This window comes from Hyaena hyaena, unplaced genomic scaffold (genome assembly GCF_003009895.1).
Source record: "Hyaena hyaena isolate Hyena2069 unplaced genomic scaffold, ASM300989v1 scaffold_333, whole genome shotgun sequence".
NCBI classification, from domain to species: Eukaryota; Metazoa; Chordata; class Mammalia; order Carnivora; family Hyaenidae; genus Hyaena; species Hyaena hyaena.
Window position 1 is genome coordinate 1,706,981 of NW_024080963.1, and position 27,942 is coordinate 1,734,922.

Below are 27,942 nucleotides of genomic sequence, written 5' to 3' on the forward strand. Positions count from 1 at the left end.
TGAATCTACCATTTTCTTTCCATCTTCATTGCTCCTAGCCTAGACCAATTGTAGTTATTTTATGTGAGTTTTGACTGTGGCCATTGGCCTTCTAACTGGTGTTCTTATTTTCACTCTTAGCCCTTTTCCGTTTCTCTCCAAAAACCCATTCTTTACATAGTAACCAAAGTGATTTAAAATCTATATTTATAGGGGCGCCTGGGTGGCTTAGTCGGTTAAGCGTACGACTTTAGCTTGGGTCATGATCCCGCGGTTCGTGGGTTTGAGCCCTGCGTCGGGCTCTGTGCTGACTGCCAGCTCAGAGCCTGGAGACTGTTTCAGTCTGTGACTCCCTCTCTCTCTGACCCTCCCCTGCCCACGCTGTCTTTCTCTCTCCTAGAAATAAATAAAAAACATTAAAAAATTAAAAAAAATAAATAAAAATAAAATCTATATTTATAAATTTAATCATTACCTCTTCCCTAAAACCTTTCAGTGGGTTCTAATTACACTTAGGATAATATTTATAATTTTTAACATGGCCTTCAAGACACTGAATAATTTGGCTCCTCTCATCAATCTAGAAACAATAATAGTAACAAAAACAAAACCCTAACATTTAACATTTCTTTACCATATTGCCAGGAATAATTCTTAGGTGTTTACATATTAATATATTTAATACTTCCAACAACCCTAGGCTGAATAACATTTCCAGGTTAGACAGCTATTTAAAAAAAAATTTTTTTTTACATTTATTTATTTTTGAGACACAGAGAGAGACAGAATACAAGTGGGAGAGGGACAGAGAGAGAATGAGATGCAGAATCTGAAGCAGGCTCCAGGCTCCGAGCTGTTAGCATAGAGCCCGACATGGGGCTTGAACCCACAAACTGTGAGATCATGACCTGAGCCGAAGTCGGACGCCTAACCGACCGAGCCACCCAAGCGCCCCGGTTAGACAGCTATTTAAGTGGTGGAGCAAGGATTTAAATTCAGATTGTAAGTAGGGCTCTAGAGCCCAAGCTATGAAACATTCATACGCTGATGAATTATATACCTCCCCCCCTTACCCCAGGACACACACACACACACACACACACACACACACACACACTGTTGTCTTTTTGCATTTCCATTAATCTAAACTTTACCTTCACATGGTACTCACATATGCCATTAGTTTTCTGGGACAGACTGCTTTCCTTTTTTGTTTCTTAGGCCTGGTCATCCTTTGGATCTTGGTTTGAATGTCACTTTCTCAGAGAGAGATTGACTTTAGGTGATAATAGTCAATCTCAATTAGGACTGTTCTTTTTTTTTTTTGTCATAGCCCCTCCATTTTTCTTTTTTGGTTAGTACCTACAACTTTGATAAAATAAATTCCCACAACGAGGGGGTAAATAATTCCAAAGACCTCAAATTGCATAGAACGTGGCATTATTGTGAGTTTAATAAAATGACCCAAGACAATCTATGTGGAGGAAGATGTGTGTGGGAGGTATTCCAGGACTCAGAGAAGGCATCCAGATCAGTCTAAGGTCCGGCTGTGGTTTGGTGCCACCTGGTGGGAAGTTGTGTATTCCACTGACAGTTGTTTGAGGGTAGAGTGTAAGATGGGAGCCAATTACCATGTATTCATGAATTCATTAAGTTCTGTTCTGTTTTATATTTATTTGTTTAATATTTCCACATGATGCTTCATAAAACCAGAAGCTTTATCCTTCGTGTTTACTAGTATTTCTCAGAGCTAGGAACCAAATAGGTTTTCAATAAATTATTTATTGAATGAGTTAGTGAATGAGAAGACATCATGAACCAGAATAGAATGCCAGGAATTTTGGGTTTTATTTAGATTAGGTTTTGTAGAGGCATATGGTGGAGAGAGATAAGTCTAGAAAGATAGTGGAACCAGATTATGGTAGCCCTTGAATAAAATAGTTAGGAGCTGGGTGAAATGTGAGCTGGAGAACGTGAGAAGTGAAAAGAAGGACATTTATTTTAAGCAACTAGAACATATTAAAATAATAGAAGGTATAGTTTATAAGATACTAAGTGGGGTGTAGAAAATAAACTAAACATGGCCAATCTAGCAAAAGGCAACAAAGGAGAAAAAAAAAGGAAATACAAATAATAAATCAAGATAGTAGAAATAAGTCCAAAACATCGAAAATTATATTAAAATAATCTCTTGTGTTCTTAACATGAGCCTGTGTTATTTTTAATATACACAAAACAAAATGATAGAAAAATGATAGAAAAAAAATTCATCCGAAAAATACTAACCAAAGGAAGCTGGTATAATAGAATTTAGGGTGAAAATTTTTAATTGCAATGGAGACACTTCAAACTGCTAAAAGGAACAGTCCAGAAAATATAATCATCTTAAACCTATGTGCATCTAACAACATAGCTTTGAAGTATCATTTAAATCAAAACCTTTCAGAATTGCAAGAAGTAGACATTCCTAAAAAACAATGGGACTTCAACACACCTCTGCCAAAATTGAAAAATCAAGCAGATATAAAATTAAAGTGGGATCAAAGATTTGAACCATAGGACTGACAGGCTTCATAAACTAGAGATATATAGAACATTTTTTTAAAAATTATTTACTTATTTAGAGAGAGAGAGCAAGCCAGGGGAGAGGCAGAGAGAGTTGCGGGGAGAGAATCCCAATCAGGCTTCATGCTGTCAGCTCAGAACTGACATCGGGCTTGATCTCACAAACTGTGAGATCATGACTTGAGCTGAAATCAAGAGTTGGATGCCCAACCAACTGAGCCACCCAGGGGTATAGAACACTGTAGCCAACCTAATAAAATACAACCTTGTATACTTTTTTCCAGATATATTTAGGTCAGTTTTTAACTGTGTACTAGGTCATGGAGGAATCTCAACAATGTCCAGAAAATCTGTATCATTCAAAATTTATCATTTCATCATAATATAAGAATATTAGAAATCAACATTGAAGTGAAAATCAAAATACTTTTATTGGCAACTAAAAACTTATTAACTGATGAAAGAGAAAATGAAAATTATAAAATATTTGCAACTAAATAACAATGAAAACATTGCATATAAAAATTTGAGATGTAATTTAAGTAGAACTCACTGGAAAATTTAGTAGCTCTAAACGCATTTATTGGAGAATATGAAAGATTGATATAATGAGCATATGTTCATTTAGATGTCAATAAAGGACCAACAGAATAAATCCAAATTAAGTAGAAGAAAGGAAATTATAAAGATAAAAGTCACTAGTTAATGAAATAGAAAATAAAATATATTATTAATAAAACCATAAGCTTTAAAAAATGGATGAGCCTCTATAAAGACAGATCAAAGAAAAATGAACACTGTGAAGAAAAAAAGATGACCAACAGAATAGAGCATTTGGAAATCGTAAGAAAAATATTATGAACAGCCTGTTGCCAAGGAATTTGAAAATCTACAATGAAAAATATACATAAATTGCAGTTGATTAAAGAAGAAATAGGAAACGTTCAAATCAATCTTTTAAGTTCTTTAATTTTACATACGTATTCCTTAATTCAAATAAAATCCATCAGACTGAGGGCTATTACTAAAATGTCAAGGGATACATAATCCCTATTATATACAAACTATTGTGGAAACAATAAAGAGGGAAAGCTTTCTAACTCATTTTATGGAGATAGTATAACCTTACTTTAAAATTGACCCAATATAAAAAAGGAAAATTTCTTGCTGAATTTATGTATGAACCAGCTACAAATATTCTAAATAAATAATAGTAAATCTAGCACTAATTAAAAAACACATAATGACTAACTGCATACTAGGAAGGCAAAGAAGGCTATTAGAAAATCTGTCAAAGCATGTATATGGCTCAGTCAGTTGAGAGTCCGACTCTTGATTTTGGCTCAGGTCATAATCTCATGGTCCTGAGATGGAGTACCTCTTGGTGCTCTGTGCTGAGTGTGGGGCCTGCTTGGGATTCTCTCTTTCCCTCACCCTCTGCCCCTGCCCCACTCATTCTCTCTCTCTCTCTTTCTCTCAAAATAAGTAAATAAACTTAAAAAAAACTTAAGAAAAAGGAAAATCTGTTAATCTGCCACATGAATAGATTAGAAGAGAAAACCCATACAATCATTTCAGTAGGTCCAAAAAGCATTCATAAAATTCACCTAGAGGGTATAACATGCTAAGGAAGACAAATGTCATAAGGTTCCACTTATGTATATATGTCTAACCTAAGAAAACAAATAAACAAAAACCAGAAATACCATAGATACAGAGAACAAAGTGTTGTTTGCCAGAGGGAAGGGATGGTGGAGGGATGGGCAAAATAGGTGAAGGGGGATCAAGAAGTGGAGACCTCCAGTTATAAAATAAATAAGTCATGAGGATGCACAGGCACAGGGAATATAGTCAATAATATTGTAAACGTTATCTGGTGACAAATGATGACTACACTTAACCTAGTAAGCACTGAGTAATATATAGAATTGTTGAATCACTATGTTATACACTTGAAACTAATATAACCTTGTATGTCAGCCATATTTCAATAATGAAAATTTAAAAATAAAAATATCAAAGTGAAGCAAAAAGATCCCATTCATAATAATAAAAAAACTCAGGTGTCTAGGAATAAATCTTTTTTTTTAAATGTTTATCCATTTTTTTTTTTTTGAGGGAGAATGTGTGGGCATACACACAAACAGGGGAAGGACAGAGAGAGAAAGAGAGAAAGAGAAAGAGAGGAGCCCAAGCCGACTCCTTGTTCACAGCGTGGCTTGATCCCATGAACCAGGAGACATGAGCTGAGCCAAAATCAAGAGTAGGACACTCAACCGACTGAGCCACCCAGGCGCCCTTAGGAATAAATCTTAATAATATGCAATACTTTCATGAAAATAAGAGTATAACTTTACTGAGGGGGTGCAAATAAATGAAGAGATATACAACTTAAGAAGAAATAGACCAACACTGCTTGATGCCTTTAATCTTTAACCCACATGGAAACATACATGGAAAGATGGACAAGGTAAAATTGTTAATTCAGCCCCAATCTATAAATTTAGCACAATTCCAGGCAAAATCTTAACAGGTCTTGTTATTGGTGGAATTTGATAAACTCTTAGGTAAAGATCCAAAAGTACAGTGTACGGTACTTGGCCTCCTATCTTTAAAAAATGATTATAAAGCCCTAGAAATCTTAAAATGTGTTATTGATCCACAGATAAATAGTTTATTAGGATAGAGACCCCAGAAACAGTAAGTATGTATTTATAAATCTGGCATATAATAGACATAGATTTATAAATCATTGGGAAAGGATGGGTTATCAATAAATTGTATTAAGACATTGGCTTTTTACATAGAAATTTAGATCCTACCTCACACCTTCGTTTCATTTTTTTCAATTGATCTATTCCTTTCTATCCTCTTTATGTATACAATAATCACATCTCTCTCCGTCATAAGCATCAAATTTAATTTGATTACCCATATTTTATAACATTGTGTATGTCCTGTTGTATATATTTAACATTTATATATATAAATGCTATTATGTGTCTGTTTACTACATTTTTTAGTAAGTGCTGTTCTTAATCTCCATGCATGTTGCTTTGTATATAGGTGATATGTTGCCGCCAATTGCTGTACAATATTTCAAGATAGATATGTTACATTTTACCTGTATAGTTGCCCAGTAATGCCCAGTTGTCCATCACTCCTTACTTGCTTGTATCAGCTATTTGTTGCATAGCAAACCACCCCCAAATTTATTGACCTGAATAGAACTAGTTATTGATTTTCCTGAGACTATGGGTTAGCTATATATGGTTCTGTTGAGATGGGCTGGACTTCCCTCTTTGTTGTCATCTGTGATCATTTGGGAGCTTATTGGTCTAGGAGGGTCTCAGCTGCTACAACTTATTGGTGTGGAGGGTCTCAGCTCTCTTCTCTTCTTTCTGGTTATCTTACATCTTTTTCTTTTCTTATAATGTTGGTAAAAAACTCCAATAAGTTGAAGAGTAGTGATACTAATTGGCATCCTTGTTTCATCCCTAATCTTAAAGGGAGTGTATCTAAAGTTGCAACCTAAAGTAAATGTTTGTTCTAGGTTTTAATGTGTAACAAATTCCCATCTATGCCTTTGGTTTTGGTTTTGTGTTAGTTATACATAAGTATGGAGTCTTATCTGATGCTTTTTCTGCATTTTTTGGTAAGTTGTAATTTTTCTCCTTTAATCTGTTAATGTGGTGGGTTAATTGATGGATTCTTCTGCTCTGTTTTGCTGTAAATTTAGGACCTTTCATAAGTAATATGGAGAGGAGGTTGTGGACTCCATTTTAATTTCTCTACTACTTACTATTCACTTTTTTCTTTATATAATTTATACAGTTTCTTTGTATAATTCATCCACATTTAAACCTAACATACAATTGTTCACCATACTGATTTCTTATATCTATTGTATCTGTGGTTATTTCTCCCCATTTGTTTTGTATTTGTACCTTCGTTTCTTGATAACTCTTGCTGAGATCTATTTTATTAATCTTTTCAAAATCATCCTTTGGTTTTGTGAATCTTCTCTATTTTTTAAAATTAGTGTTCTCTATTTCATTTTTCATACTTTATTTCTTTCCTTCTGTTTCTTTGGTTTTATTCTGTTGACTCTTGCATCTTTATGAATTGAGTGCTTCGCTTATTTTTAAACCTTTTCATCTCCTGACCTCTGAAGTATTGTTTTAGCTGTGTCACACCTAGTTTGACCTGTTATATTTTATTTATAATTCATTTCTAAATATTTCTTAATTCCTTTATGATTTCCTTTTTATTCCAGGGACTTTTATAACATACATTGTAAGGGAAAATGCATTAATTTTAGTATATCAAAACGTAAAGTTTTTGTAGGACAAAGAATACTATAGACCATCCAAATTCAAAGTCAAACAGCAGGTTGGTAGAAGATATTTGAAACACACCTGAATTACTATCTATGATATATTAAAATTCTATACTTCAATAAGACAAAAGGTGTCATAGAAAAATGAAAATGGATATGACTAGGCAATTTATAGGGGGAATGCTAATTGCCAATAAGGATATGAAAAAGTGTCCTCAGTACTTATTAAGTATATGCAAATTAATACAACAATGAAAATTTTCTTGTGACCCAATAGATGGCGAAAATTTTTAAGGTCTGAGTATATCTTGTATTGATAAGAATATGAAAAAAAGGAAACTTTTACCACATCAATGGTAGGAATTTAGACTTACACAGATACTTTGGATAGAGTAACATATAAAATTTAAAATGTACTTATTCTGGGGGCGCCTGGGTGGCTTAGTCGTTTGAGCGTCGGACTTTCGCTTAGGTCATGATCTCGCGGTTCGGGGGTTCGAGCCCCGCGTCGGGCTCTGTGCTGACTGCCAGCTCAGAGCCTGGAGCCTGTTTCAGANACTCATTAACATTAAACTTACAGCCAACAGCAAGATAACTCACTCTTAAACAAAGTATATTGAACACAAATATTCTCTCTATAAGGAATATCACATATTTTTTGCACCTAAAAGTACAAGATAGCACTTGTGCACTATGCATGAGAGCTATTTTAAATAGCAGCATCACAGGGGCGCCTGGGTGGCTTAGTCGGTTAAGCGTCCGACTTTCGCTTTGGTCATGATCTCGCGGCTTGTGGGTTCGAGCCCCACGTCGGGCTGTGTGCTGACTGCCAGCTCAGAGCCTGGAGCCTGTTTCAGAGTCTGTCACTCCCTCTCTCTCTGACCCTCCCCTGCTCACGCTCTCTCTCTCTCTCTCTCCTAGAAATAAATAAAAAAATTTATAAAATGTACTTATTCTATTATGTAAAAATTCTATTTGTAGGTATATATGATATAGATACTCTAGCATACATGTTTAGATAAGAATATTTTGCAGCATTGTTCATAAAAGTGAAAAATGGAAATAAGTGTATTTGCCTACCAGTAGATAATTTGATGAATAAAATGGGGTAAATTCATGCATTGGGATATTTTGCAGTATCCATAAATATTTATTTATGCCAGCACGGGTAGAATGTAAATCTTGAGTGGAAAAAAGTACTTTTAGAATGGCATATATAGAATAATGTCATTTATGTACCCTAAGCATGCAAAATAATAGTATAAATTATTCTGGGATACTCACACACACACCAACATAAAAATGTAGAAAATAGACTAGAAGAATATACATAAAACTTAATGATAGTGGTTTCTTTGGAGATGGAATGGTGAATGAGAACTGAGAGTAGTGTTCAAAGATGTTATCGTCCCCTGTAATGTGTTATTTCTTAGGAGAGAAAAACATCTTCAGGAATAAATAACAAAATGTTAACAGTTGTTAGTTCTAGGTGTCAGAAAGGTAAGTGTTTGTTACATTATTTTTTATAATTTCATGTATGTTTTAAATCCCTTTCAAAAACTGTATCATAGGGGCACCTGTATGGCTCAGTAGGTTAAGCATCCAACTTTGGCTCAGGTCATGATCTCACAGTTTGTAGGTTCGAGCCCAGCATCAGGCTCTGTGCTGATAGCTCAGAGCCTGGAACCTGCTTCGGATTCTGTGTCTCCCTCTCTCTCTGCCCCTCCCCCACTCATGCTCTGTTTCTCTCTGTCTCAATCATAAATAAACATTTAAAAAAATTGCGTAATAGATGAGTTCCTAAACTAGGATCATAGTTGATGCAGATTTCTAGACTGGGAAGATGGTAATGTTATTGATAGGAGATTTGTAGATAAAAGACCTTTAGGGGCGCCTAGGTGGCTCAGTTGGTTGAGTGTGTCAGTTTGACTCTTGATTTCAGCTCAGGTCATGATTTCTCAGTTTGTAAGTTCGAGCCCTATGTCCAGCTCTATGCTGACATTGGGGAGCCTGTTGGGGATTCTCTCTCTCCCTCTCTCTTTGCCCCCCCCACCTCTCCAAAATAAATAAATAAACATTAAAAAAAAAAAAGACTTTTAGGTGCCAGGGGGTTAGCCAAATAAAGATGTTTACCATAAAATTGGAAATTAGAGCCTAGATCTAAAAAAAATAATAAGTCAGGCCATGAGATATTGATTTTTGACCAGTACAGAAATAATACTGAAAACCCTGGTGTTGGATGGATACAATAAATAATATCCTTGAGAGACCGAAGAATGAAAAGAGAAGATGGTTAAGGATCACACTTTGGGAGAACAGCCGCACTTAAGGGTTGTGTAGAAGTGGGTGAAATCAACTGAAAAGAAAAAACAGGAAAATAACAAAGCCAGACAGTTTATTCTCATGAAAATCAGATGAAGGGAAGGATTTCAGTAAGGGGTGGTCAATAATGTCATTTGTCTAGAGAACTAGAGTCAGGTGAAGACTAAGGAGCCAGCTGGGTTTGGCAATTAAAAGCTCAGTGTTGACTTTTGAGGAACTTTTTCGAGTAGCATGCAGAAGCTGTATCATAAGAGGGGAAGAAATTAGCTAATCTGAATATTCCTTTTGGAATCAATCAAAATAAAATTTGACATAGAGTTGTAATGTATCTTAGTTAAGAACTCCATTGTTAATTTTTTCATAAACATGCTAAATGAGAATTATGTATTATTAGCTCTTATAAAGTTTCATAAGAATTGAAAAAAAAATGTTCCAGTGTATTCAAGATACTAGAAATTCTCTAATGGTAATAAAAAGCCCAAACCCTTGAAATCGGTTGTCATAAATATTATCTAAAATACAGAGATCATTAACTACTTCAACTCATTTTGCAGGGTCTCATGTACATATGGGTGCTTAATAAATGCTGCTTGGGAAGAGTTGTTTCTCTAATATCCATTAGAAAAAAACAGCTAGGTACAGGGGCACCTGGGTAGCTCAGTTGATTAAGCATCCTGCTTCGGCTCAGGTCATGATCTCACGGTTTGTGGGTTCAAGCCCCGTGTTGGGCTCTGTGCTGACAGCTCAGAGCCTGGAGCCTGCTTCAGATTCTGTGTCTCCCTCTCTCTCTCTGGCCCTCCTCTACTTGTGTGCTCTCTCTCTCTCAAAAATAAATAAACATTAAAAAAGAAAGGACAACAACCCCCCCACCCCCCAAAAAGCCTGCTGCAATAATCAATTGACAGTCTTCTAGGAGTGACTTCCTAGAATCGGAAGCTGTGTCACCTAGTGTAAACCATAGAGTGGAGACAACCTCAAGGATAGTCTGGCCCAGGAATAACTTAAATAAAATGCAGAAAACATGAACCTAAACCAACCATTCATCTTAAAAATGGTACATACTGAGTCCTTACTCACTGCAGGGTTTTTGTGGTCCATAAATGCATACTGTAAGATAATTTATGATAAAATAACTTTTAGGACTCATGGGTCTCTTTGAGAATCTAAAAATAGCCATGGCCCTTCTCCTTAGAAAAACGCACACTGTACTAACAAAATTTTGCCTTGGTGAACCCCTCATTAAAAATCTATGCTTTATGAAGGCTTTAATACATGTAAATAATTTAACTTTCCTGGGTGGTAGTCCAGAATGTAGTATATACTCACTCTTCCCCTAATTTCATGTATAAGCAATTTAAAAAAAAAAAATTTTTTTTTAATGTTTTATTTATTTCTAGGAGAGAGAGAGAGACAGTGTGAGCAGGGGAGGGTCAGAGAGAGAGGGAGTCACAGACTCTGAAACAGGCTCCAGGCTCTGAGCTGGCAGTCAGCACAGAGCCTGACACGGGGCTTGAACCCACGAACTGCGAGATCATGACCTAAGCGAATGTCGGACGCTTAACCGACTAAGCCACCCAGGCGCCCCCATGTATAAGCAATTTTGTACATCATACTGTCTGTAAGGACTTCACCATTAGTGGGAGTTCTGTGTGAATTAGGAAGGCTTAATGTTTTTCCTTTGTTAATATAACTTAGTGTTACCAGGTGTGATAATAGGCACCTATGACAGAAACTTGCTCAAAGTAAGTGCTAGATAATTATTTGTTGAATAAATGAATATGTGACTATGAGTTCCAATATCTTCATTTTTTTTAATGTTTTTGTTTATTTCTGAGAGAGAGAGGCAGCATGAACAGGAGAGGGTGAGAGAGAAGGGAGATACAGAATCTGAAGCAGGCTCCAGGCTCTGAGCTAGCTGTCAGCACAGAGCCCGATGCGGGGCTCAAACCCATGAACTGTCAGATCATGACCTGAGCTGAAGTCGGATACTTAACCGTCCGAGCCACCCAGGCGCCCCCCAATATCTTCATTTTAATAATATTTTATGGATGTTTATTATTTTGAGAGAGAGCCAGAGTATGAGCAGGGGAGGGGCAGAGATAGGGAGACAGAGGATCTGAAGTGGGCTCTGCACTGACAGCATAGAGCCTGATGAGGGACTCAAACTCACGAGCCAAGCTGTGAGATCGTGACCTAAGCTGAAGTCAGATGCTTAACCGACTAAGCTACCCAGGGACCTGAGTAGTTTTTATAGTTAGGGATTGGGGAGTGGCTTATTTGCATGGTTCTAGCTCAGGGTTTTTCATGAGGCTGCAGTCCCCTAAAGGCTTGAATAGGGTTAGGGAGTGGGGGGGAGGGGGAGGGTCTGTCTTCTAGATGGCGCAGACACAAGACTGTTGGCAAGATGCCTTGTTTCTTGCCTGAAGGGTGTCTCTGCACAGTTACTTGAGTGTACTTATAATATGGCGGTTGGATTCCTTGGAGAGAGTGACCCAAGAGGAAGAGTTTGAGCAGCTAGTTTCTGAAGTTCTACATCATCACTTCAGCTTTATGCTAAGTGATTCATTAAGTCCAGCTCACACGCAAAGGGAGAGGGGAATTAGGTTCCACCTTTTGAAGGGAGAGATGTAAAAATTTTCAGACAAGAAAATGGACACAAAATGCATTATAACAGATAAGAAGACCTTGTTCCTTTGGTGCTTGGATAGCACCAAAGGTGTTTGAGAGTAAGGGCTCTTAGAGTCAGTGTTGGGTTCATATACTGGCCCTGCCTCACATTAACTCAATGACCTTGCTCAAGGAACTTTAGATTCCACATCTATAAAATGAACACAATGGTAATATACACTTCATAAAATGTAGAGAGTAATATGTGAAAAAAGTGAAGGTAAAGCATTTAGCATAGTAGCTTTTATTTCAGAGTCCAAAGTGCTAACCATTACACCATGGAACCACTAGCTTTTATTTCAATAAGAGTTAGTTATTTATTGGGGGCCTGGGATGCCTGGGCAGTTCAGTCAGTTTAAGCATCTGACTTCAGGTCAGGTCATGATGTCACTGCTTGTGAGTTTGAGCCCTGTGAGTTGGAGCCCTGCGTCAAGCTGTCAGTCTCTGTGCTGTCTCATTCTCTCTCTCTGCCCCCCACCCCCTGCTCACATAGTCTCTCTCTCTAATATAAAAAATAAACATTAAAAATTTTTTTTACAAAAAAAGAGTTAGCTACTTAATCTTTTTTCTCCTGCTAAGATACAGCAGTAACTTTGATGTAGGAGATACCTTTCTGTGATGTTATTAGCAGAATGTGAATTTGCTCTAAAGGGTCTACCATGCTAACATCTCTATTCTTACTCAATTTTTTATTCTGCTTATCAATACTTGTTTAATCTTGAAGGCTTGAGAAATGCAGATGAATGTGTGAATGTGTGTGTATACTATACTCATATACATATTATAAATACATACATTCACATGTACTACATGGTTTGAGTCTTATTGTGTGAACAAATACACATATAATTGAATCTTGGCACATTTATATTTTTACTATTATACTGTGTTGTTAAAAATTCTTCATATGTGGGGTGCCTGGGTGGCTGAGTTGATTAAGCATCTGACTCTTGATTTCGGCTCAGGTCATGATCTCATGGTTTATGAATCCAAGCCCAGGATCGGGCTGATAGTGTGGAGAGCCTGCTTGGGATTCTCTTTCCCTCTCTCTGCCCCTCCTGTGCACACGCTCTCTCTCTCTCTCTCTTGCTCTCTTTCTCTCAAAATAAGTAAAGTTAAAAAAAAGACTAAATTTAAAAAGTAAAATAAAAAATAAAAAAACAAATGGACCAAAAATAGTTAAGTGTTGGCAAAGATGTGTAGAAACTAGAACCTTCATCCATTGCTGGTTTGGGAGTGTAAAATGGTGCGCTCACCAGGAAAAATAGCTTGGCAATTCCCCCCCAAAAAAAAAAAATTCTTCAAATCGTTTTTAATGGAGCAATCAACCCATTGTTTGTCATTTGCTCAGATCAGGCCCTGGAAATGAAACTCCTGGGTCAGAATATATGAACCTCTCTTATAGATTTTTTATATATAATGCCACACTGCTTTCCTGAAAGTTTGTGCCAATTTATATTTCCAGCAGCAGCTCTTCCTTACTTGCTATTTCCAATATAGTATTTTTGGTTTCTAAAAAGTATTGGTGGCTCTTGAAAGTCTGGTTTCAGTAGCAAGGCAGAATTGCATCAAAGCCTAGGGAATTGTGTTTTTACAAGAGCTTTAAATATGTAGGGATATTTTACAGTCTTTCAGAATTGATTTCTGTTATTACACACACACACACACACACACACACACAAATACTGTGAAGTATTAGGTAGGAATAGATACAGCTTCTCTTCTCTTGGAACTCAAAATAGGCTGAGATGAATACGTATCATTAAGATGTACAAAGACTAAAATACATAATATTGACTTCTTAAGGTGTATCCCAGTATGTAAATCGTGAGGTAAAAGTTGTGTATCAGGCTTCAAATGGACTCTTCTGTTATGTATTCTTTCATGAGCCAAGTTAATTTGTTGCCTCCAGAAAAAATAAGCCCCTCTTCCTTTTTAAATGCATGAAAAACTACTGATTTATAGGAGTAGAAATTCAGATTTGTTATCAATATCAGTGATCTGCCTAAAGCCTGGAATTGATCCTTGGTTTTCCTTATCATCCCCCACCTGGAAACTCTACATTTAAGATGCTGCCTATAGTAGATGATCCTTATTTTAAATTGACTAGAGATTTAAAAAGCTACCAATTATATAGTTCCTTTGGTCCAACTCCTGAAAGTTTACCTAATCCAAGCAAGATCCTTATTGAGTTTAAGGGGAGTTGCACTTTGGAAATGGCATAGAAGTTCTTTTATAGGAGGTTGAGTATCATGGTGGAAAGGTTAGGACAAAGCTCCAAGAGAGTAAATGAGTATTTAGAAGAAATGAAAAACAAACAAAAGTCATGGGCTGTGTAAGTCTATTCTGAAATTGCACTGACATGTTGGGCAAACTTTTGCCAAATATTGCATTAATATTACCACTGGAAAACTTTTTCCATCTCTGGATTATCACTACAGTTCATTCAATTCAGTTCATAAAAAGTGTACCTTAATTTTGTAACTGCCAAATCTTTTTTGGTGTGTATTTAGCCAGTACTCTGAGCCCTTACTCTGTAGAAGGCACTGTTTTATGTAAATTTCATGTAGAAACAACTTCAGGACAACATTTTGTTTCAAACTTCTTTCATATTATGAAATTTTGAAACCAGGGAAGCATTCTTTGTTTTGTTTTAATGAAGAGTCATCTGAGTCACTTTATTGGTTTGATTTTGTGTTGTCGATAAATTTATAATCACTAAATGGCAATTTATCCCGCAATTCTATTGTATTTTAGCATGTATTTGTAATAACATTAGTTTCGATGAAAAAGATTTTTTAAAGTAACTGATACAAATGAATACGTTTGTTTCCAAATGGACCAAACAGAAATCAAAGGGTATGTGAATTCCATGACTAGCAAATTGGGGAAGGATAATCTCATCTCCCAGAGGTTGGCAAATTCTGTTGTTTACTAATAAATACCTGGTTAGAGTGCTCTTTAACACTTCTGTAGAGGAAAAAAGACGAAGCCAGCCTCTGAAAGTAGTTGGAAACGACTAACTTTCCAAGTAAAGCTTTTGGAATATTTTGTAGGTATGCCTTTTTTGTTGTTGCTATTCCTGTTTTAAAGTGCAGCTTTTTGAAGCGGACGGTTTACATGTTGCATAAGCGTTGAAACGGCCAAAACAAGTTAAATAGCCACCTTTATTTACAGCTGTGGGACTAGGTATTAGATCTCTTCCAGGAAGAAAATTTGATTAATGGCCTTTTTCCAAAGTGGGGACAATTGCAGACTTTTCTTCCGCAGAGCGTGAAATGTGCCTCTTCCTGCCGAGGGGCCTTGTCCTAGCCGCGGCTCCCGGGGCGGTTTCCAGCCTCAGGTGTCTCTTTCGCCGTGGGCCGCGGCCGCTCTCCGGGGCGGGCGTCCGGGACTTCCTGTCTGAGCGCGGGGCGGAAGGATCGCGTTGCCAGCCGAGGCGGCCGCCGCCGCCGCCGCCGCCGCCGCCGCCCCTGCCGTTAGGTGGTGGGGTTTCTCAGCCCCGCGGCGGGAGGCGGGCCGGCCTCGGCTTCCTGTCGGAGGACGCGCAAGGATCCGGGCGTCTGAGTGTGTGCGAGTGCGTGAGTGTGTGTCGGTCGCACGGCGTGTATCTCCGGCCGCGGGTTCCGCCTCCTCCCCTGCCGCCGCTGCTCACGGTGTAAGTCAATGTGAAGCAGCAGCTCCAGCCCCGGGATAAACATGGCGACGTCTCTGCATGAGGGACCCACGAACCAGCTGGATCTGCTCATCCGGGCTGGTAAGGACAGGGGAAGTTTTCTCCTGTGCATCGGTGCAGCAGGAGAGGGGGTGCACAGAAGGCGGGGTGACTCCCCTGTGGCGGTCAGTGCAGGGGGTTCAGTGTCCACCTCAGTCACTGGGGCGGCCGGGGGAAAGGGGGGTAGTGAATGAAGTAATGGAGGCGACGAATCAGGAAGTGATCACCTTGGAGAGTAACCTGCCTCGAATCTGGCGCTGTCGCTTCAGGGTGTGTTCGGCGAGCAGTGGCGGCAGCTGCCGGGCGGAGCGCTGGCAGCGGGTGCCGGAGAGCCGAGCTGCAGTTAAGTTGGGGACTCGGGGGCGGACGAGTTGTGCGCTTCACCCCAGTTGCTGAGGAACCAGGAAGTGAGTGAGGCTGTTGTCTCTCGGCTGCGCCTGCCACGCTGTCTGGCCGGAGAGGCCGCTACTGCCCGCGGCCGGGGGCGGCGGGTTCCTCCGGTGAACTCTCGCCACCCCCGCTCCGTTCTCATTTCAGACTTGGTCCACAAATCCGTGACTTCCGCGTGGACGATGCAGCCCCGGGCCACGTCCGGTAGACCGATACCCGCCAAAAAAATGCTCTGCCCCTCCTCTTCACGTCCCCACCTTGTGCAGTCTCAGGAGTAACGGTTCTGGAAAGGGTCACCGCATAATGTGGAATCGCCCTGGCTGATGTTGCTCTCAGGGGCCCGCCTCCCTTTCCTCATTTAATGGGTGGCTGTGAAGAAGTAGGTTTATGCCCCTTCCCTCGTGGGTTGTTTTTTAGGGGTAAGAATGGGAAGGACACGGAATATATTTTGTACCCCTGACCTGGAGCGTTGAGACATCGGAGAAGAACGTTTATTTTTGTAAACAGAGGGTGAATGTGAAGGAGTGGGGCGGGCGAGTGGGAGTCTTGGCCCTAGGGAAGTCTCCGCACGGAATTGCCCCCTTTTCCCCTCCCCCCCAAACCTCCCACCATAGCGGAAGCGCCTCGGAGAGGACAGAACGGACGGGATTGACAGGCCTTTGGTTCCAATCTGCTCTCTAAGATGTTCCAAATAAGAACGTTGATTTCTGGGGGCGGGACTCTGGGCCCGCGCTGGGCCAATGAAGATTGGGCGGGAGTGAAGCTGACAATGTACGCATGGAATTGGAGGGAAGAGGAGTGTAAACACGGAAGTGGCCGCGGGGGTGGGGGATGTGCAGCGCCACTGCTGCAGCGGAAGGGCACGGACTTAAGTTACATAGAAAAAGCAGCTTTACTTAATAGCAGACAGCGCGGCGAGGCCCCTGAAACGATGTAGCAGTGCTTGAGTATTATTCACTTATACTAATAACAAAGCATACATGTTCCTTTTCCTCGGATTCTATTTCATATCGCCAACTATGGGAATTGGAAGATTGGAAATACCAGAGACTAATGTTGCAGAAAGATGTTACCCTTTGGGAGTGTGAAATTAGTAGTTCGGTTGGTGTAACTCTGATTCAGTTCGGTTGGGGAAAATCATGAACATAAATGCGCATCTCTAATGGAAGGGCTTTAAGTTGAAATAAAGCCTTGAATAATATAACTGTGTACTGTATAACACATGCGTGACCAGCCTTTTATCCTAGAAAATGTAATACACCTTGAAACAAGTCCCAAAGAAAAATCACAGTTTACTACATGATTAAAACATATTTGACAGTTATTTTCTGATAAGAGCAAGGACCTAAGTATTAGTAAATAAGAGGCAGAGTACAGCGAGAACTTGGTTCCTTTTCTCTATGTTGAGTCCGTTAATAATATAATATGAATTAAGGAATGGAGTTTTAGGCCTCATGTTGTTGATACTAACAATACCTGGAATTGTATGGGTCTGTGATATTTCTGTGAGTGTTAAACATTTCGAGAAATGTTTTCAGTGATTGTGAACATACCAGGAGAAACTTAGCCTAGCCCCCACAAAATTTTGAAAAGTATTGTAAAAGTTAGAGGGCTTAATTTTGCCAATAGAAAAGTATTTCATTCAGAAGCTTTTGGAATTAGCGAAGCTAAACGTGACCTGTAGATGTTTTGGAGTGGAAACATATAGACAGGTTACAATTTGAAAACACAAGTTGTAACTCCTTTGATAAGAGGTTTTTAAGTTACATTGTTTTCTAGTCCTACTGCATTTCTTTAGTATTTCAAATCTTACAATTGAAGTTTCCTTATGATTATAATATTCTGTAAAGAAAATGTTTTACATATAATTGTTTTCAGATTATTTCCTCAGCCATTGTCATGTAATCGTAAACTCTTTTACACGCCTTGTTTTAGAAGGAAACTTGAGACAAGTTTGCTGATTTACCCAAGGATTACTCAGTGAGTTGAAAGGAGGAAAGGTGGCCCATAAAATGAGGAATCATAGATCTAAATTAATAAAAATTTAGATTGCTGCCAGTTTCCAGTGATGTTGGGATAGTAATATTTGTGAAGTTTGTATTTGTAAAATAGGATACTTTTTATTCCCTTGAGGGAAGTCATCGAGTGTTAGACATAATTCTTCCTCATAAAGATTTTACAGTCTAATTGGGGAGACATGTAAATCTATATAATACATAAATGTTAATGCTATGATAGGCTGATGATTAGTGTATAATGACTGATACTAATGAAAACTTGTAGAGCTTTAAGTTGAATATTGTTAGCAAAACTGTTGTTTCTAAGTCAATATAAAGCACTTAATATTACGACTATATTGTTTTATGTTAAGGTTCTAGAGGATACACTTGCTTTTCCTCCTTTTGAGGTTTAACTATCAACGTTAGCTATCAACTTCAGCTTTAGTTATTAGCATTTATGCTGTCAGAGGAGTTTTCAGTTAAGAATGAAATAAATAAGCTTATTTATTAAAAATCACCTTTATTTTAACATACAAAATATTTTTGTGGTAAAGACATGACATACTTTATAAAACTTTAATTTAAAATGTGATGTATGAGAAAGAGCCTTGACCCTGAAGTTGGGAGATGAAGATCTGCATCTCGCAGTCACTGACCTAATTGTGTGCTAGTGACTTGACTTCTTTAAGGCTTCACTTTCTGTAAGAGAACAAGACTAGGGGATCTCTAATAACTTTTAAAGCTCTAAAAATATAAGTGGTTCAAATTTTTAATGGGAAGTAAAGGCTTTTTTTTTTATTTTTTTTTTTTAACATTACATCATGTGAGTGAATATGTCTTTAGTAAGGTCATTACATAATTGGGGGGTTAATTTCTGCTAGCCAGTCTTTATGCCACATTGGAACTTGAAGCCAGGTCTATATGTTGAATAAGATTATGATATAGTTTAGGCTTATTTTCATGTATATACATATACAGTATGTATGTATACACACACATAAACATGTAGCTAATTATAGGAAAAACAAATGTCTAGTCTATAGGAAAAATGGATGTTACTTTCTTAACATTAATTTGAAACCATTGGGTATGTATGGTCTAGATTTTCTGGGTCATTTTCAATTTAAAATATTCTGCCTTCTTGTTCTCAAGTATACTTCCCTTGACTTGTTTCTACTTGTTTTAAGAAATTGAGAATTAAGAAATTGGAGAGTTTCAGAATTGAGAGATAGGGTCACCAAAACTTTTGTTCTACTTTAATGCTGTTAATAAATGGGGGGTGGGGGGGCAGGGAAGTTTTCTGGAAATTTTCTTAAGTATTTTCACTGACAAAACAAATCTGTCTAGTTTGTCAAAGTTTGTTGTGAAATTTGAACTTGAAAATCATTTCCAATTTACTGTCAATTGAAATATCTGCTGTCAGTCTTGAAAAGATCAATTCAAAAACAGTTTAGGATGTGAAAAACCTGAAGCATGTGTTAAACCTGGAAAAATGGCATTCATTTTTGAAAATTTATTTGAATATGTGTTTAAGAAATTACGCTTCAGAATTCATTGCATTAGTACTAAAATTCATATAAAAACTGAATTGAAGAGTAACATCATCAGTGTTTAAGTCCTTGACCAGGATAATTCAACATAAAACCTTTAGAAAGATATGTGGTTGGTTTAGAAGGGTAGGCAGGAGAATGTTCTTGATAATTATTTAAACTCCCTGTGTTATCTGTAGCTTAAATGTTCATAGGGATGCAAAGTAGTATTTATGAAAAACTTCCTAAATCCTTTATTTCTAAGTGGACAAAATGCTGTTGTACTATTCTATTGGAAAACAGAATAAATATCTATATACTCTATTTAGAAGCTAAAGTTAAAGAAACACTAAGAATATGGATGTTATTATTATGATTGGTAATAAGTTATAGTTGCAGGTTTTAAAACTGAGATCCCTTATCTGAGGATCTGGGGAGTAACGAGACTTAGGGAGTCTGTGAGGGCTAAACTGTTTTCATAATAATACTAAGACATTTGCCTTTTCACTTTCACAAGTCTTAAGAGTTTTCTAGAGGCTATATGACTTGATATGAAAACAAATTGAATGAAGAGGCAAATATGAATCCAACTGCTTCTCTTTTAAAAAGATTTGCTAAAATGTAAAACAAAGCTGCTTACTGATTTTTTTGTTATAGAAAAGTTATTTTCATGAAAATACTACTTATAAGTATTGAGTTTGTTATTTTCAATGAATTTACAAGTATTTTAATATCTTCTTAATTTCGATTTTAAATAGAATAATATCTAAAAATAGGACTTCTATAGGGGCACCTGGGTGGCTTAGTTAAGTGACTGACTTGGGTTCAGGTCATGATCTTACCGTCTGTGAGTTTGAGCCTGCATCGGGCTCTGTGCTGACAGCACAGAGCCTGGAGCCTGCTTTGGATTCTGTGTCTCCCTCTCTCTGTGTCTCTGCCCCTCCCCCCTCAAAAATAAACATAAATTTTTAAAAAAATAAAATAAAAAATGTCCCAAACTTTTACCTTTCCCCCCCTTTTTATTGCATTCATTTGTATTCTTCACTCACCTGTTAACACCTTGGGGCATTTAGAAGATAAGCTGTGGTAAGTCAGGTGCGTAGTTAAGTGATAACTTTGTAATACTAGTTTATGGTCTTGCTTGTGGGACATACTACTATCATTTAAGGAAATGTTTTCTATTTTTTTTCCATTCCTCTCAAATTAAGTTGCTATTAATTTTTATTTTTGACTTTAAGAACTTTGTTATGAACTAGATCCATTGCCAGCATTCTCTTCTGCAAAGCTGAGAGGTATGTCTCTTGTCAGACATAATTACCAAGTTTGGTATTTTGTAACAGCTGTTGAGTGAGTCTGGAATACTCTACCATACAAACACCAGTTGATTAGAAAGCTGTAAATGAAATAAGAATACTCTTACCAGTACTAAAGGAGGGCATAAATCAAACAAATTTGACTTTTGGCACAATATTAAAGTTGAAATTGTTTTGAAATTTATTTGATACATTTATTTCTTCAAGAGGGATTAACCACAACACCAACTACTAGTCTTAAGTAGAAAATGATACCTTTCAGATTACTTTTGTCTTCATTGTTTCCATTTTTAAAATGAGTTGCTTGTTTTTTTCCTCCAGTTAATTTCATACACGGGTCTAGAAAGATGCCAGTAAATCAAGTTTTAAGTAAGAGATAAAGAGTTTTCAGCCCTTGCTTGTAGTTTGCTTGTTTGTTCATTTGCTTACTTTGATTGTACAACACTGTTAAATTCATGTTTATCCTTAAGAATTGTGCATAATGCTAGTTTAAATTTTATTTGAATTACTGAGCTAAACCAAATGAATTGAAAACTTTTCAAAACTTACAGAAACTTGAATAAGAGAAATATTTATTTATTTTTTAGTTTATTTTATTTATTTTGAGAGAGAATGAATCCCATGCAGGCTGCTGTCAGTACAGAGCCCTACACAGGGCTCAAGCCCACGAATCGGGAGCTCATGACCTGAGCTGAAATCAGTAGTTGGAAGCTTAACCGACTGAGCTACCCAGGCATCCCGAGAAATATTTCTTAAATGTTTTTTAATCAAAACTACTTATAGACTTATATCAACAAAAGAAAATTAAAAAGAGATAATGCTTCTTTTACAGCATGGTTAAGTATTCTTGGAAACTGATGGGTATACTATTGCAAATTGATCTAAGTATGAGCTCCTAGTGCTTAGGGTTATTTTAGTTAATGAAAATGACAAAAGGTAAGATTAGTAAGCATGAAAAAGAAATCAGTGTTCTGCTTAATAAGCTGTTAGCTTATAGAGTAACTTTAAGGTATTTTGTACCTTTCTTTAGTTTTGAAGTATTTTATTTCCATTTATGTTTTTGATACTCCCATGTATGTTTCTAAACTATTAGTATAAGCTTCATGAAGCCAGAGATCTGTTCACACTTGTATTTCACATTTGTGGCACAGGGTCTGTCTGGCATATGATAAATGCTTAACAACAATTTGTTGACAGTACAAGATCTAGAGTATTAGATCTAGAGTATTAGATCTTGTGATTGATAATTCATAGAAAACATATGCATTTTTTATATTCTCATCCTAAATTTAAAATATGGATTGGTAAATTTTATTCTTAAGTTTGTTATGTAATGTTTTACTCTGTAAATGTAAAATATTTCTGGGAAATAATATATTGAATTTGGGGGAGACGGGAGTTTGAGGTCAGAAATAGCAACAAAGCTGACATGAAATCATGGTTTTAAAAATGTGCCTCAAACTACATAAAAACTTAGGGCAATATTATATGTAACTGTTAGGCACATTTCACTTTGTTTATAACTGAAAACATTAAAAATTGGGTAAAATTCTGTTGCTGTATTATCAAGTACTTGAAGCTCTGATTTTAATATGGTAAGGTTTTTAGGGTGTGTCTTAATACAATTACATAAGGAATTAGTTTACCCGGATAGTTTATTAATAGCACCTTAGACAACCCCTAAATTGCAACACAAGCAGACTCTAAAGAGAGAATGAAGTTCCTAGAATAAATTTTAAAAGCCTGAGAATTTGCTTCCCAAGTTCCTTTAATATATGTGGGTGTTGGGGAAGGCACTTTGAAAAAACTACTTGAGAATGGTAATATATTTTATACTTACTAAGTTCCTTAAAGTTGAGCTAGGACTGATTGAATCCTTTGCTTCAGTGAAGCTGCAGATAAGAGTAAGCAGGGTCACCTAAAGATAGATTTACTTAGAGGTTTGGCTGCCTCTCTGGAACTGTTTAGCTTTGAGCAGATTTCCATAAATGGAAAGAGCAACTGGAGAGACCCAGTACCTTGGTTGAGAGTGTGGATGACGTGCAACAGGTGGTAAAACAGTCACTGGATTTTTTTTTTTTTTTAAATAAATGCTCTCCAAATGACTACTGTTTAAGGCTAAGGCTTTAGCATTTGATGAATTTGAGACTAAGTGAATTTTTTTTCAATTCAAAGTTTCCTGGGAAGTTTTTCATCTCTTTAATTTGTAAAATGTGTGGATCTGTCATATGGTTTACGGAGTTTATACAAATATTTTGTTTTAAGTTTTTTTAGAGGACATATTGAGAAAAATCTATCAAATTAAAAACTGTTACGTATTCATGTCTTAGAACCTCTTACCAAGTGGAATATTCATTTTAAGTCCGGGTGTAACATTAATATGACATTAATATAACTTTGTGCTTGAATGGCCAGTATCCCTGTGAGGTCTGTGGGTTGTTTCTAACTTTAACATATAAAGGAAATATTTGCATGCCTAGTGTATTAAAAGTCTATATTGGGAATTACAGCAGATATAAAGATGAATTAAGATAGCTCTCCTGACCTCAAGGAACCTATAAACTTATAGGAGTGATAAGAAATTATCATCATTTATTAAATCCTTATCTATATGCCAGGCATTGTACATGTTTTTTTATGGGTGTCACACCTCACTTAATTCTCACAGCTATACGAGGTAAGTAATACACCTGTTTTGTGAAAGAGGAAACTTGAGTTGGTCTAGGGTAACATGTAAGTGGCAGGACCCAAGCTGTTGGACTTGAAAGCCGAAATGATTGCTGTGTTATACTTTACTGTTTCACAAGTAATTCAGTCAGCAAAGCATACAGTGCTAAAAGAGTTACAGAAGGTGGCAGAATTAGAAAAGTCTTCATGGGAAAACAAACACAGAAACTTTAAAAACAAATTTATTAGGTAAAACCTAGAAAAGTTCAGCAAAGTCCTGAAGAAGAGACAGGGTTATTGGTTATTGCTAGAGCGCTCATCTAGAAGGGTCTGTAAGAATCAAACTAATTCATTAAACTAACATAGAAATGTGTGTTTCCCACTGATTTTGCACAGTGTCCCCTGATTTCAGTAGCAGCATGTCAGGATATATAGAATTGACCTCCTAGATTGTTAACCTGCAACTGTCTTCCCCCCAAGTTAGTTTTGTTCTAAAGCTGATACAGGATTCAGAATTCAAGGGTCTCTCCTTGTTTTTCTTTGGATAAGACGCAGAAATTTCTCAGTAATTTCTAATCATTCTCAAGAGTTGCTTTATAATCAGCATTCATGTTGCAAAGTATAGATACCAGATTGTTTTTTAAAATTATTTCTGTAAAAAATTTATATGGACTAATGTGTATCAATGACTCATTCACACGAGAGTGAATTTTTTTCTCATAGAGAAATGTGTTATTTTGTAATGTGTTGAGTATATTTGTAATTGAGTAGAGCTTATTTCCTCCCAGTGGAAGCATCAGTTCATAGCAGTAATGCACACTGTACAGATAAGACCATTGAAGCTGCTGAAGCCCTGCTTCATATGGAATCTCCTACCTGCCTAAGGGATTCAAGAAGTCCTGGTATGTGAATTGTTCTGTTTTATGTTAAACATGTCATATCACTCCACATATCCAAAAAAAGTTTGTTTGTTTGTTTTTCTTTAATTAAAAAAGTTTTTGAGAGAGTGAATGAGCAAGCAGGGAGCTGGGGAGGGGCAGAGAGGGAAGGAGAGAATCCCAAGCAGGCTCCATGCTGTCTGTGTGGAGCCCGATACAGGCTTGAACCCACGAACTGAAGTGTGAGATCACGGTCTGAGCCAAAACCAAGAGTTGGTGGCTTAACTGACTAGGCCACCCAGGTGCCCCGAAAGTTTCTTCTTAAAAAATGGGGATTGTGGTTCTCAAGGTTTATTATGCATGAATACCTGTGACAGCAATAATTGATCTTTGTCAATGTTCCCAAGACTTAAATACTTGAAGTACTTGATTTTTATAAATGATACAGAAAATGCCCACTATAGACAGATAAATGTTTCATTAAGTTTTTACTTATACTATCATGTCTTACTTTCTTAGCTCTGGGTAAATTATAAACCTTTGTAGTCCTTAAGGGAATGGCACATGGGGTGGTGGAGTTGCCTCCCATGACTGCTTTCTGTCTGTCTTCAGTGATAAATAGGTAGTAGCTCCAGGGAACTGTCCCAGGTGGAAAGAGGAGATACGGCTTCCACCGTTTCCCCATGCCCCCGCAGGCTGCGAGTTTCTTTTTCTTTTGGTCCCTTTTTTTTTCTTTAAGACCGCCTTTGAGAGTCATTTTGTCTTCTAATTTAAAAAAAATTTTTTCTAATGTTTATTTTTGAGAGAGAGACTGAACAGGAGAGGGGCAGTGAGAGAGGGAGACACAGAATCTGAAGCAGGCTACAGGAGAGAGAGAGAGACAGCATGAACAGGAGAGGGGCAGTGAGCGAGGGAGACATAGAATCTGAAGCAGGCTCTAGGCTCTGCGCTGTCAGTTCATGGGGCTCAAACTCATGAATGACCTGAGCTGAAGTTGGAAGCTTAACCAATTGAGCCACCCAGGCGCCCCATTGTCTTATAACTTTAATGTCCAAGTGTTAATTTGACTTAGTACAATAATATTGGCCTTTCTTATTATAGGGATTTATAATAAATCCTAAGAGCAACTGTACTTTTTAATAATTGGAATCCTATGTATAATTTAGGGATGTGAGAAAAAAACTTAGGGCATATCAGTCAGTGTACTAATCCACAATAGTATGTATTAACTCTCCTAATTGAAATAGAAATGTCATATTCTGATTATTCAGGCATGTGGTACAGAAGCCAGAGCAACATTATTGTATATAATAGAACACCAAATGGCAGACTGAATGTACTGATTTAGTGACTTAAAACATCAGAACTTTACATTAAATAAAATTTTTAATATTGAAAGATGGTATTAATTGGGCTGTAGTGAGGTTTTTCCTTTTCTTCATGTTTTAAAATGATCTGTAAGTGCTTTCTTATTACTGAAGACACGTTTATTAAATAGTTTTTTAAAATATTTTTTAACGTTTTAGTTTTGAGAGAAGAGAGCGCAAGCAGGGGAGGGGCAGAGAGAGGGAGACAGAGAATCTGAAGCAGGCTCTTCACTGTAAGCACAGAGCATGATGTGGGGCTTGATCTCACAAACAGTGAGATCATGACCTGAGCCAAAATCAAGAGTTGGCCGCTTAACTGACTGAGCCACCCAGGTGCTCCTTTATTCAATGTTTTTAATTTTATATCATGTGCATGTATTACCTAGTTAGAGCATAATGATGGAAGGAAAGTAATTATTAAAGAACTCACTCTTATATTATACTATTATTTTATTTTCAAATGTTTTCCGAATTGTCAAAATAATTCAAAGTGTTCTAGAGTAAGCTTGAAAGCATGTAAAAATATGCTTTCATATGTTCCCCCCTCATGAGAGGGGGTGACCTCTCATGATCCCAACCTTACCTTGAGGATTAGCATTTCCTTCGGCCTGATTTTCTTTGCATTTATTTTCTTGCATACTTTAGATCATATTGCATATTCAGCACATTAACTTCAGGCATTTATCCTGCTTTGATGCATTGTTAACCTCACCTCTATCAAATATTGAATTGTCCGCATTACGAAGTGTTAATGGGGGTGGGAAATTTTAATTTTTCAACTTTTTTTTATAGTGGAAGTGTTTGTCCCTCCTTGTGTATCAACTCCAGAATTTATCCATGCTGCTATGAGGCCAGATGTCATTACAGAAACTGTAGTGGAGGTGTCAACTGAGGAATCTGAACCAATGGATACCTCTCCTATTCCTACATCACCAGATAGCCATGAACCAATGAAAAAGAGAAAAGGTAGAGTATAAATCTCTGGAAAGTGGGTGAAGTTTTTTCTGGCATTTTTCTCCCATCAAGGAACATAGGAAATATATGCTGTAGATTTAAGATTGACGTTATCTCTAACTAGGTACTCTCAAAAAACCAACAAGTTGAGATTAAAATAGTGTTTTAACATATTCATACTGTTTAAAAGGAGTTAGTATTTGGGCTCTAAAGTAAACTGCCTGCAAATAACAGGTGTTGGACAAATAGAAGGAAAATCAGAGATTCACTGCCTATTTGCTTTCTGTTTTTAAAAAACATTTATTTCTTTTCTCTATTTTTAATAATTTTATATTCCCCTCTTTTGTGGGCATTAAAATAAAAAGCCCAATGCTATCTACCTTCTGTCTTAAAACACCAAGACTGACCGTAAGTAATTTTAAGTGGAATAAACTCATCAGTGGGTAAAGAGCATTTCCAATTCGTATTTGACTCCTGCTGAAACTTCTGTTGACCCGATATCAGTGGGTGAGGCACAAAGCCCAGCACACCTCCAGCATCCCTAAGAGATGTACAGCAACTGGGTCCTTTTCCTCTTGGGCCCAAAGGTAAAACATGAAAGAAATGAAAATTCTGGGTAAATGGGTACTCATCTAATTCTATTTTCTTCTGTATCTCTCATGTTTTAGTGTAGAAAAAAACAATCGAAGGCAAAAGTAAAAAGAACTTGTGTTAGAAGTAATGGTAGTTTTTTTTAAATGTATTAGAGGTATTTCAAATTGCTGTGATGTTTACAGGTCTGTGCTCATTACTCTGAGGGACACAGTGAAGAATGAGATTGAGTACCTTTCCTCATGTAATAAATGCAGATTACATATATCTAGTGAGAGATATGAATGAGAGAATTCAGAAAGAATTACTTCCTGTTGTGAATATTTAAAAACAAAAGACATACATACAAATATCCCTGTTTACCCACTTCCTCATTGTAGCCTTGGCTGGCTGTATTCAAATGGGAGCTATTACAAAATACTTCAAAGTTTTAGATTTAAAAGAAGATGGAAGAGACCGTGAAAAGGTGTGATCATTTAAGGAACCAAAATGTGGTATGATACAAACCAGGAAATAATTTGCCAATTTAACACAAATTTTATATATTTGAAAATAGATGGTCTTAATGAATGACCATTTAAAAATTATTTATAATGTACATATAAGTATATATTATATTTATATATAAATATGTAATTATATTTTGTGCTTAAGTTCATTTGGGAC

The 27,942-nt window shown here is 37.0% G+C and overlaps 1 protein-coding gene across 9 annotated transcripts in view; it reads left to right on the forward strand.

The window, feature by feature from the left end:
• The window catches only part of ELF2 (E74 like ETS transcription factor 2), a 97,166-nt gene that overhangs the window by 59,622 nt on the left and 9,602 nt on the right, over nucleotides 1-27,942 (forward strand). For 3 of the 9 annotated variants that reach the window (XM_039249134.1, XM_039249137.1, XM_039249143.1), the window contains 2 exons: nucleotides 24,275-24,388; nucleotides 26,524-26,697. In XM_039249134.1, the coding sequence (XP_039105065.1) occupies nucleotides 24,275-24,388; nucleotides 26,524-26,697 (288 nt within the window). Of the gene's footprint in view, nucleotides 1-15,287; nucleotides 15,630-24,274; nucleotides 24,389-26,523; nucleotides 26,698-27,942 lie in introns of those variants that run through there. The other 6 variants (XM_039249140.1, XM_039249142.1, XM_039249138.1 and 3 more) reach the window with 4 other exon arrangements.